The 12608-nt window shown below is 40.6% G+C and overlaps 2 protein-coding genes across 2 annotated transcripts in view; both read left to right on the forward strand.

The window, feature by feature from the left end:
- Positions 1 to 2106, forward strand: part of LOC117816965 (tripartite motif-containing protein 16-like) — a 4382-nt gene extending 2276 nt beyond the window's left edge. Inside the window, 2 exon segments of the mRNA XM_034689375.1 lie at positions 4 to 876; positions 879 to 2106. Coding sequence (XP_034545266.1) covers positions 4 to 876; positions 879 to 1108 — 1103 coding nt within the window. The 3' untranslated portion in view covers positions 1109 to 2106.
- Positions 2107 to 2635: 529 nt separating this feature from the next.
- On the forward strand, positions 2636 to 4651 carry LOC117817921 (tripartite motif-containing protein 16-like). Its single transcript, XM_034690730.1, has one exon. It carries the CDS (start codon positions 2747 to 2749, stop codon positions 4421 to 4423), a length of 1677 nt encoding a protein of 558 aa, XP_034546621.1. The 5' UTR covers positions 2636 to 2746; the 3' UTR covers positions 4424 to 4651.
- The last annotated feature ends 7957 nt before the right edge of the window (positions 4652 to 12608 follow it).

Genomic DNA, 12608 nt, shown 5'->3' on the forward strand with positions numbered 1-12608 from the left:
CAGCAGAGCGGAGCGAGAAGCAGAGAGAGCTGGAGGAGAGTCGACTAAACATCCAGCAGAGAATCCAGGACAGAGAGAAAGATGTGGAGCAGCTTCAACAGGAGGTGGAGGCTATCAACGGCTCCGCTGATAAAGCAGTGGAGCACAGTGAGGAGATGTTCACCCAGCTGATCCGTCTCATGGAGGAACGACGCTCTGACGTGAGGCAGCGGGTCAGATCCCAGCAGGAAACTGAAGTGAGTCGAGTCAGAGAGCTTCAGGAGAAGCTGGAGCAGGAGATCACTGAGCTGAAGAGGAGAGACGCTGAGCTGCAGAAGCTGGCACACACAGAGGACCACAACCAGTTTCTACAGGACTACCCCTCACTGTCAGGACTCAGTGGACCTGCAGACCCATCCAGCATCAAGACCCGTCCTCTCAGGTACTTTGAGGATGTGACAGCAGCTGTGTCAGAAGTCAGAGATCAACTACAGGAGGTCCTGAGAGAGAAGTGGACCAACGTCTCACAGGCTGTGACTGAAGTGGATGCTTTACTGTCAGATCCACCAGAGCCCAAGACCAGAGCTGGGTTCTTAAGATACTCACGTGGACTCACACTGGATCCAAACACAGCAAACAGATATCTGTTATTATCTGATGGGAACAGAAGAGCAACACGGAAAAAACAACAACAGTCTCATTCTAGTCACCCAGACAGATTCACTCATTATGATCAGGTCCTGAGTAGAGAGGGTCTGAGCGGACGGTGTTACTGGGAGGTGGAGCTGAGAGGGGACGGAGTTGAGGTAGCAGTCGCATACAAGAATATCAGCAGAACAGGAGGCTCAGAGGATTGTGTATTTGGATTCAATGATAAATCTTGGACGTTAGATTGTTCAACAACAGTTATTACTTTTGGTTCAACAAAGTCAACACTCCTGTCTCAGGTCCTCAGTCCTCCAGAGTAGGAGTGTACCTGGATCACAGAGCAGGTATTCTGTCCTTCTACAGCGTCTCTGAAACCATGACTCTCCTCCACAGAGTCCAGACCACATTCACTCAGCCCCTCTATGCTGGACTAAGGTTGTACTGGTCTGAAAACAGTGCTGAGTTCTGTGAACTCCAATAAAAACCTTCAAGTCCATTCAGACCAAATATGAGCAACAAGAGGATTTCAAAGCTGCATGGTTCTGGTCTGATGGTTCTCCCTCCAAGACCTCTCTGTGCTTCAGGTCTTCATGCCGGCTTTGTGAGTCTTTTTGGAGCTGCTGCTTTTGTAGACGCTTTAAGGGATGAGGACAGTGATGCTGGATTATTTGCAACAGTTGGGTTTCTATTTTTGATGAAGCTTCAAAACCAGAAACAGAAACAGCTCTGTGTGAAATGTTTGTGTTCCACAGGATGGGAAGATCTTTATTTGGTGTTTGCTTGTTGATCACGCTTCATGAATTTAGTTAAAATCCTTAAAATGCTGTTTGTTTTATTTTGTAGAGGCTTTTATTTTGAAAGGGCTTCAGTGTGGGGGGCAGGTTTTGCAGGTATGAAGCTTAGAAAAGACTTGAAAACATGAGAAAGGGAAAAGCAGGAGCTTCTTTCTGATCCTAAATCAAAGGATGTAAAGTCTGCAGATGAAAATATCATCTCTAACATGTCAGAATGTTCATGTTTCTACATTCAGGATCCTGTTTTTATTGAGTCCAATCAGCTGATCAAACAAGTCCTTTTCATTCTTTGTTCAACTGATGAAGACTTTAATACTCACATCAATAATTGGGATTGTTGGACTTCTCTTAGATTGTACAGATGAACTTTCTGACTTCAGGTTTGTTGCTGATTGAGCTAACTGCAGCAGATATTCCTGTCTGCTTCTTTTGGATCAGTGGATTTGGAAAGACGTCTACACTCACACTTTTTTTTGTGGCCGATCCAAAAAATGTTGTTTTCCACAAATGGATGTACAGATGAGGTTCAGTGAGCTTTGATAGAAGTGTATTAATAATCACATGGATTTGTAAAAGCTCTTTTCTTTTTGGGACACAGCTGAGATTCTGCTGAAGTCAACTGATTGTGTAAGTGAAGTCAACCTGTACCTAAAATCCTCCAATAAATCAAAGTGTGTCTTTAACAGCACCGTGTCTGTCCTCACTTTCAATCCATCAAGCTTTATTTATAGAACACCTTTCATACAAATCAAATGAATCAAAGTTCTTTACAGCCGCTGAAAACAAGAAGCAGAAGGAAAGAAATGTCCAAACATACCACATCTTCAAAAACAAGAATGCTAATGCACACCCACAACAATCAAATCTATGTCCTTCAAAATAAGAGACAGCATCAAAAGAACAAGAAGAACATCAATATTTAAAATCAATCATAAAAAAGGGTCAGGATCAAAGCTGAACATCAAATAAAGTCAATACAAATATTCAAAAAACTGAGTCAACAAATAAGAAACAACAAGTAGTTCAAAAGTGTTTGATATCAGTCCACTGTGACAGCCAAAGTCCAGAGTTTACAGCTCCTCTTCCTGGAATGTAGAAATGCTTGATAACCCCTCCCTCGTCTCTCACACAGCCAGCTCCACTCTGCACATCAACTCTTGTTCCCTCCCCTTCAGATCTATAGTTGCAGGATGGGTGTAACCAACATGGTGGTGAGCTGACAGGCCTCTGATCCTGCTGTAACACATGCTGTTGAGATCAGAGCTCAGACTAGTTTCACTTCTCAGGAAGTGAACCTCAGTCAGTCGTCGACAGCGAGTGTTGAAATGGCGCAGAAAGGAGTTCAGCTGGACCGGGAATCCTTCTCTTGTTCCGTCTGTTTGGATCTACTGAAGGATCCGGTGACTGTTCCCTGTGGACACAGCTACTGCATGGACTGTATTAAAGCCCACTGGGATACAGAGGAGGAGAAGGAGAGCTACAGCTGCCCTCAGTGTAGGCACACCTTCACCTCGAGGCCTGTCCTGCTGAAAAGCACCATGCTGGAGACCCTGCTGCAGGAACTGAAGAAGACCGGACTCCTAGCTGCTCCTGAGGATCCCTCTTATGCTGGACCTGAAGATGTGGCCTGTGACGTCTGCACCGGGAGGAAACTCAAAGCCCTCAAGTCCTGTCAGGTCTGTTTGATCTCATTTTGTGACAAACACCTTCAGCCTCATCTTCAAACTCCGGCCTATAAGAAACACAAGCTGGTGGAGCCCTCCAAGAAGCTCCAGGAGAACGTCTGCTCTCGTCACGATGAGGTGATGAAGATGTTCTGTCGTACTGATCAGCAGTCTATCTGTTATCTCTGCTCTGTGGACGATCACAAAGGCCACGACACGGTCTCAGCTGCAGCAGAGCGGAGCGAGAAGCAGAGAGAGCTGGAGGAGAGTCGACTAAACATCCAGCAGAGAATCCAGGACAGAGAGAAAGATGTGGAGCAGCTTCAACAGGAGGTGGAGGCTATCAACGGCTCCGCTGATAAAGCAGTGGAGCACAGTGAGGAGATGTTCACCCAGCTGATCCGTCTCATGGAGGAACGACGCTCTGACGTGAGGCAGCGGGTCAGATCCCAGCAGGAAACTGAAGTGAGTCGAGTCAGAGAGCTTCAGGAGAAGCTGGAGCAGGAGATCACTGAGCTGAAGAGGAGAGACGCTGAGCTGCAGAAGCTGGCACACACAGAGGACCACAACCAGTTTCTACAGGACTACCCCTCACTGTCAGGACTCAGTGGACCTGCAGACCCATCCAGCATCAAGACCCGTCCTCTCAGGTACTTTGAGGATGTGACAGCAGCTGTGTCAGAAGTCAGAGATCAACTACAGGAGGTCCTGAGAGAGAAGTGGACCAACGTCTCACAGGCTGTGACTGAAGTGGATGCTTTACTGTCAGATCCACCAGAGCCCAAGACCAGAGCTGGGTTCTTAAGATACTCACGTGGACTCACACTGGATCCAAACACAGCAAACAGATATCTGTTATTATCTGATGGGAACAGAAGAGCAACACTGAAACAACAACAACAGTCTTATTCTAGTCACCCAGACAGATTCACTCATTATGATCAGGTCCTGAGTAGAGAGGGTCTGAGCGGACGGTGTTACTGGGAGGTGGAGCTGAGAGGGGACGGAGTTGAGGTAGCAGTCGCATACAAGAATATCAGCAGAGCAGGAGGTTCACAGGATTGTAGATTTGGATTCAATGATAAATCTTGGACGTTAGATTGTTTCAACAACAGATATTACTTTAGGTACAACAAAGTCAGCACTCCTGTCTCAGGTCCTCAGTCCTCCAGAGTAGGAGTGTACCTGGATCACAGAGCAGGTATTCTGTCCTTCTACAGCGTCTCTGAAACCATGACTCTCCTCCACAGAGTCCAGACCACATTCACTCAGCCCCTCTATGCTGGACTAAGGTTGGACTGGTATGAAGTCAGTGCTGAGTTCTGTGAACTCCAATAAAAACCTTCAAGTCCATTCAGACCAAATATGAGCAACAAGAGGATTTCAAAGCTGCATGGTTCTGGTCTGATGGTTCTCCCTCCAAGACCTCTCTGTGCTTCAGGTCTTCATGCCGGCTTTGTGAGTCTTTTTGGAGCTGCTGCTTTTGTAGACGCTTTAAGGGATGAGGACAGTGATGCTGGATTATTTGCAACAGTTGGGTTTCTATTTTTGATGAAGCTTCAAAAACAGAAACAGCTCTGTGTGAAATGTTTGTGTTCCACAGGATGGGAAGATCTTTATTTGGTGTTTGCTTGTTGATCACGATTCATGGATTTAGTTAAAATCCTTAAAATGATGTTTGTTTTATTTTGTAGAGGCTTTTATTTTGAAAGGGCTTCAGTGTGGGGGGCAGGTTTTGCAGGTATGAAGCTTAGAAAAGACTTGAAAACATGACAAAGGGAAAAGCAGGAGCTTCTTTCTGATCCTAAATCAAAGGATGTAAAGTCTGCAGATGAAAATATCATCTCTAACATGTCAGAATGTTCATGTTTCTACATTCAGGATCCTGTTTTTATTGAGTCCAATCAGCTGATCAAACAAGTCCTTTTCATTCTTTGTTCAACTGATGAAGACTTTAATACTCACATCAATAATTGGGATTGTTGGACTTCTCTTAGATTGTACAGATGAACTCTCTGACTTCAGGTTTGTTGCTGATTGAGCTAACTGCAGCAGATATTCCTGTCTGCTTCTTTTGGATCAGTGGATTTGGAAAGACGTCTACACTCACACTTTTTTTGTGGCCGATCCAAAAAATGTTGTTTTCCACAAATGGATGTACAGATGAGGTTCAGTGAGCTTTGATAGAAGTGTATTAATAATCACATGGATTTGTAAAAGCTCTTTTATCTTGGTGGTGGATTATTTGCGACTGTTGTAATTTTTGTGAAGCTTTAATAAATGCAGAAAAAAACGTGACCTGAGCAAGATGTGTGTTTGATGGTATTCAGAACAAGAGGATACAGATCTGATGGAAGTCCAATGTAAGGCAGGCAGAGCAGCAGCAAAGACTCCCGGGGCACAGAACAGAGGGAGGAGCTGGGGTGGAGGAGGGTTGTAAAGAGGTTTTCAGGTGAAGCAGTTTAAATGAAATGCACATTTTACTGTGAGCTGATGCTCTGTATGCCAGGCTTGACTTTGTGGCTTGTCTGAATCAATCAATCAATCTTTATTTGTATCGCGCCAAATCACAACAAACGTTATCTCAAGACGCTTTTACAAACAGAGCAGGTCTAGACCAGTCTATGTCAAATTATGAACAGAGACCCAACACCAAGTCAGGATCAGGCAGAAACCTCCAGCAGGACCAGACTCATGTTAGACACACATCTGCTGAGTCTGGCACGTCCACAGCAGCAGAGATCCAGAGGAACCTACGAGACAAGGGAGCTCAGGGACTCCAGAAAGGTCTAAGAAAAGAGAGAAGAGAGGGAGACCAGAAGAAAGAAAAAGAGGAGAAGGAATGGTGAAGGAAAGACAGAAGGAAAGGAGGGGATAAGAAAAAGAGACATAAAGGATGAAGAAACATGGAAAGAACAAAGAGAGAAAGAAAGAAGGAAAGGGAATGAGAGGAAAGAAGGAATGAAAGGAAAAAAGAAAGAAAGAAAGAAAAGAAAGTAAGGATGGAAAGACAGAAAGAAAGAAAGGATGAATAACAGACCCCAAAAAAGGAATCTACAGCAGAGATCCAGAGGAACCTACGAGACAAGGGAGCTCAGGGACTCCAGAAAGGTCTATGGTTAGTAACTTTAATGGGACAGGAAGAGTTAAAGTGAGAGACAGGCAGAGAGAGGAGAGAGAGGGAAAGACAGGATCCCAGTGTGTCAGTCTAAGCCTATAGCAGCAGAACTAAGACCTGGTCCAAGCCTGATCCAGCTCTAACTATAAGCTTTATCAAAAAGGAAAGTTTGAAGCCTACTCTTAAAAGTAGAGAGGGTGTCTGCCTCCCGGACCCTGACTGGTAGATGATTCCAAAGGAGAGGGGCCTGATAACTGAAGGCTCTACCTCCCATACTACTTTAGTCTGCAATAACTCAATGCTAAATATATTGACTCAAACAACTGACAAAGAAAAAACTAGGAACTAAATTTAGCAGCGTTAAAAACCTTCATCCAATCCAGAAACTCCTCAGATTTCAATCCGGACTAAACTCAAAACGATCCTCTCCTCTCTTCAGCTAACAGCCCGAGTGTTATAATGAAACATTAGCGCTGAATGTTTTTGCAGTAATGAGTGAGAGGAGTCAGTGTTTGGGTCCTGGGTTTGTTCTCGCTCTCTGCTCGAGGCGTCCCGTCCGCCATCAAGAGAAGTGAAACATTTAAAGTGTGAATTATTGATTTGACAAACTGCAGCAGAGAAAACAGTCAATTATATCATTATGTGTGTTATAATGTCCCTGCTGCTGAACCCCTCAGGGACTCACACACACACACACACACACACACACATTAACACACACACACACACACACTGAACGCAGAGGATTTATTCTCGGCGTATCCGGAGCGTTACGTTTCTGGTAAAGATCTTTAAATCTGATAATTTCAGGGCTGTGACCCTCACAGAACAAACTCTTATTTCTGTTTGAGGACAAACCCATCATCTCGTGTGTGTGTGTGTGTGTGTGTGTGTGTGTGTGTGTGTGTGTGTGTGTGTGTGTGTGTGTGTGTGTGTGTGTGTGTGTGTGTGTGTGTGTGTGTGTGTGTAAGGCTGATGAAACTGTTGCATTGTGGGAACTCTGACAGTGAAGTTAATGGAGGAGTGTGTGTCGCGCTCGCCCTCCGTCACACACTCTTTGTTCATGTTAAAGAGAGAAACTGAGGCTGGCAGCAGAGGGTGATGAAGAGAGTTTATCCTCATCTTCATCTTCATCATCATCATCGTCGTCATGGTACAGATCCGCTGCAGGATGAAACTCTCACATTATCCTAACTTTAGAATCACACACATAAGACATGATGATGAAAACTTTAGTTCTGCAGTTTTATAGTTTTTATTTCACTGTTCAGTCAAAGTGAGACGCAGAGAGATGCTGACTCGTGTGTACTTTAGGTAAAGAGGTGGAGGTGAGGCGGGCCTTTAGCCTCCTCCCTAACAGGTACAGAGTTCCTGCCTGTAAGTCAAGCCGCGCCCCTATTTTAGGAAAACTCATAATCTTATTATCTTCAAACATATCATTAAAACTTCACCCCCGTACAGTGTGTGCTGATGGAGGAATGAGCTATACAGACCTAATACTGTTTTTTGAACCAGGCTGTAAACATGTTTACATTGTTTTAGAATCATTTTTAATATTTAATTATATCTTATTTTGTTTTTAGTGTATTTTTCTGATAATTCTCTTATGTTATTTTATTGATTTTATTTTAATTACTTTATTTATTTTTCTGATATTTCCCAGATTTTATTTTAATGATTTTATTTTATTTTTTAAATATTGCTCAGATTTTTTTTATTATTTTCTCTTAATGATTTTATTTTATTTAATTTTTTTAAATTATTTTATTTTCTGATATTTCTCAGAATTAATTTTATTGATTTTTATTTGTATTTATTTATTTTAAAAAATACATATTTCTCAGATTTTATATTCTTTTTCATCTTAATGATTTAATTTTTTTGATTTTATTGTTATTACTTTATTTTATTTTATTATATATCTAATATCTTTTTATTTCATTTCATCTTAATGATGTTATGTTATTGATTTTACTGTCATTATTTTATTTTATTTTTCTGGTATTTATCTGATTTGATTTGATTATTAATTTATTTATTTATTTTATTAATTTTATCCTAAGGTTTTTTATTTTAAGTATTCTATATCCCTTTCTGTATCTTGTTTCAGTCTTGTATTATTTTACCTCTAGCTGTTTTCTGTCTCCGGTCTTTGGGCTGCATGCTGGAAAGTATGAAAGGTGCTTTATAACTAAATATCAGTTGGGTTGTTGGATGTTTACTTCTGCTGTAAGGATCGGCTCTTTGAATGGGTGTGTATGTGGCTCGTGAGCTCCTTTTAATTCCTGTCCTATGTTGATTGGCACTGACCGCTCATTGACTCATTGATTTATTTTAATGTCAAACATGAAATTAAAATGTTAAAGTTTTATTTTAGTGCCAGAGTTAGTGTCAAAGAATCATACTCTTGTTTTCTCTCACTCACCTGGCTGTAATAACCATAAACCTTCTAAAATAAGGACCATAAAAAGTTCCAACTCTATCTGATTAAACGCATTAACAGTACGTACATCTGAATAAGAGCCATCATAATATATTGATATGAGTCATAAATGATTCATACAGTGGATGCCCATCATAGGAGTCCACAGGATTCAGACGTAGAGGTGAGCTTCTTATTTTATCTCAGGTGCAAAATTATTCATGAAATGTGAGTTAATAAATAATTGAGTTCTGTCTGCTTGGATTTAGTTTCATTCCTGCTTTAAAAAGAAACAAATACAGAATATATATTTATATGTTTAGGCTCAGAGTGGAGCTGCAAACCTTTCAGAGGCAAAGTGCTAAAAACAAAAACAGGAAATATGATAATCTGAGTTACATTAATGCACAAAACAGGATTAAAAATGGTCACAGTGACCTTCTTGTGTTGTTGTTGAGGTGAATTAAAAACACCATCCTGACCCTGAGGCTGTGGATCAGAGGAGGGGAGGTGGACAGAATAATCACATTTACTAAAACAACACTTTAGTGACACTCTGAGACGAGTCCTTCTTTAAGAAGTCACCTGTGTGAAAGTATGTGAGATGAGTGGGATGATAGACACTGAAGGAAAATGATCTGCTGTGAGTTAAGTAAGGGGTGGTCGTTAACATTAAGTCTGTTTTTAAATGCTGTGTATGCTTTCGCTTTCAGTTAACAGTATTTTACAAAAACTGAACTCAAAACATTCGATAGAAATAATGTAGCGTTAGAAAAGTAGCTCCTCAGGCTGCTCTCACATCTGCGCCCACTAACTCTCATTATATCCCCACTCTGAAGACCAGCCTGAGACCACACTAAGGTTTTTATCACAGTGTCAACAGGCAGAGGGGGAATTAGACGGACTACTTTCTGTGTGTTGATCTAATATCACGTGTGATCAGGTCATTCCTGGTGTCTCTTTTGCATTCTAGAATGAATCAGTGATATATTGGGCTTTGATCAACCGACAGCATCCCACTCTATTCTCCTTTGATGCGTTCCGTTCTGTGTCATTCCATTCTATTCTCCTTTGATGTGTTCCATTCTGTGTCATTCCATTCTATTCTCCTTTGATGCGTTCCATTCTGTCATTCCATTCTATTCTCCTTTGATGCGTTCCGTTCTGTGTCATTCCATTCTATACTCCTTTGATGTGTTCCATTCTGTCATTCCATTCTATTCTCCTTTGATGCATTCCATTCTGTGTCGTTCCATTCTATTCTCCTTTGATGCGTTCCATTCTGTGTCATTCCATTCTATTCTCCTTTGATGCGTTCCATTCTGTGTCATTCCATTCTATTCTCCCTTGATGCGTTCCATTCTGTGTCATTCCATTCTATTCTCCTTTGATGCGTTCCATTCTGTGTCATTCCATTCTATTCTCCTTTGATGCGTTCCGTTCTGTGTCATTCCATTCTATTCTCCTTTGATGCGTTCCATTCTGTGTCATTCCATTCTATTCTCCTTTGATGCATTCCGTTCCATGTCATTCCATTGACCAATCAGAATCAAGTATTCAACAAAGCTGGGTAATAAGAACTGCCTTCTTTGATCTCACAGGTAACATGATGCCCTGTCATTCTTAGAGAGAGCTCCGTGTTCGTTAACACAGGACCAAAGTTTGTCTGGTTTTATTTCTACATTTTCTATGCCATGCTTTTAATGAAGCTGTGAGAAATTACTCCCTCAGAAAGATTGGAGAGTGCTGCGGCGAGCTGCAGACACATCAGTTGGACATCAGGGGTAATTTAAACTGTAGGCCTGAAACCAAAGCCTTAATTTCAGCGGCTCTTTGAAGAAGTGATTCAGAGAAAGCAAAAGAAAAAGTCCTCACTTTACCCCTGAAAGAAATCTAACAGGTCCTCACAAAGACTGAGAAACAGGAGCAGACTCACACCTTTTCTCTCCTCATCTCATTTTCCGTCTGGACATGTTGGAGGAGAGGTGCCAGACGTCCTGTCTGTCCTAACATGGTTACACACCTCTCTGTCCTCCTCCTCCTCTGGCTCCTGCAGCAGCTCCTCGTTTTCCCTCACAGAGGAAATAAAGAGGAGCTCATGTTTTATAAAAGAACGTAAAGATATAGGAAGCTGAGGGGTTGTTGACCCTGGGCTCTGTTAACAAAGTGGTGTAGTGTAGATGGCTCAAAGGTAGCAGCAGGGAAACAGGCTGCAAAGGCTGCATGGAGTCCTGATCGATGGATTTTAATGTTACATTACAAAAAACACGTTCAGTTTTTAAAAATCAGTACAGATGCTAAACAGTTTAGTTTTTATAGAGTGACAGACTCAGCTCACCAACAACAACCAGAGTCAGCCCTGGGACTGACCAGAGGAACATTACCCCTGAACTACGTGTGTTTGGACCGGTGGACCCAGGGTCTAAATTTAGTTCAGGGGTAGATAATCTCCCCCCTAAAAAGCCCCTGCAAGGGGGGTAGTATTTTTCAATGGTCCCGGTACTTTAGGGGGGCGGGGCCTGCAATGTTGAACGTGTCTGATTGGTAGATTAACCTCAGTGTTTTTATTCCTCCCTCCGTCCACAATAACATCACACACATCTGTGATTCTCTTGATTTCTCTTCCTTTCATTAGTTGCTTTTTCCATGTTTTTAACCGCAGGCACAAAATTTTAACATTTTTTCATGTTTTTCTGCTTTTGGAGCACAATTTCAAATTTGAGGAAAATGTATTATTTCGACAAGAACCAGGTCGACTTTTTTGTCTTTTTTTTTTTTTTAAATGTTTTCAATTTTTTTTTTCAAATTTTTTTTTTTTTTCAAATTTTTTCTTGTCAAAATTTTTATTTCAAATATTTTTTTTTTTTCTTAAAAAAATTTTTCGATATTTTTTTCCAAATATTTGTTTCAATATTAAAAAAAAAAAATTTCAATATTTTTTTTTCAATAATTTTTTTTCAAATTTTTCCGAAATCCATTCACAGTCATTGTTTTTTCCATCTGTGATTCTCTTGATTTCTCTTTCTTTCATGAGTTTTTATTTGTTCTATCTTTTTTGTATGTGTGTGTACTTTTCAAAAGAAGAAGCTGTGATTCTCTTGATTTAGCAGCTTGTAACAGTAGTCTTCTCTCAGCCCACCGTGAATGCGTCTCTCCTCCCAGTGTTCTGGTTTTAAAAGTGACCCTGTAACCTGGAGACCTTCAGCTGAACGTGTCAGTGTTTGTGGAGTTTACACAGCTGTTGAAACACAGAGGGAGTTCCTGGGAATGCAAACTAGTTTAGTTTTTATTAAGATTTCAAAATATCCTCATCAGATATTTAATGATGGTCTAAAGTCGTTTATGAGGGATGCATCCGGCTGAGAGTCTCCAGTTAACAGGGTCGCCGTTTATACCAAAACACCGGCTGATCTTTGCCACGGCTTTTTGAGTTCAAAAGGATTTTAAAGCCGTGTTGAAACGTCTTTGCTACTCGCGCTTATCTCCTCTCACGTGTTGATTCATTCATCGCTTTTTCCATGTTTTTAACCGCAGGCACAAAATGTTCACATTTTTTCATGTTTTACTGCTTTTGGAGCACAATTTCAAATTTGAGGAAAATATATTGTTTCGACAGGAACCAGGTCGACTTTTTTGACAATTTAAAAAAAAAAAATGTTTTCAAATTTTATTTTTCAAATATTTTTTTTTTTCAATTTTTTTCTTGTCAAATTTTTTTTTTCAATTTTTTTTTTTTTTTTCTAAAAAAAATTTCAATATTTTTTTCCAAATTTTTTTTTCAATATTTAAAAAAAAAAAATTCAATATTTTTTTTTCAATATTTTTTTTCAATAATTTTTTTTCAATAATTTTTTTTCAAATTTTTCCGAAATCCATTCACAGTCATTGTTTTTTCCATCTGTGATTCTCTTGATTTCTCTTTCTTTCATTAGTTTTTATTTGTTCTATCTTTTTTGTATGTGTGTGTACTTTTCAAAAGAAGA

The sequence above is a fragment of the Notolabrus celidotus genome, chromosome 8, assembly GCF_009762535.1.
Source record: "Notolabrus celidotus isolate fNotCel1 chromosome 8, fNotCel1.pri, whole genome shotgun sequence".
NCBI lineage: Eukaryota > Metazoa > Chordata > Actinopteri > Labriformes > Labridae > Notolabrus > Notolabrus celidotus.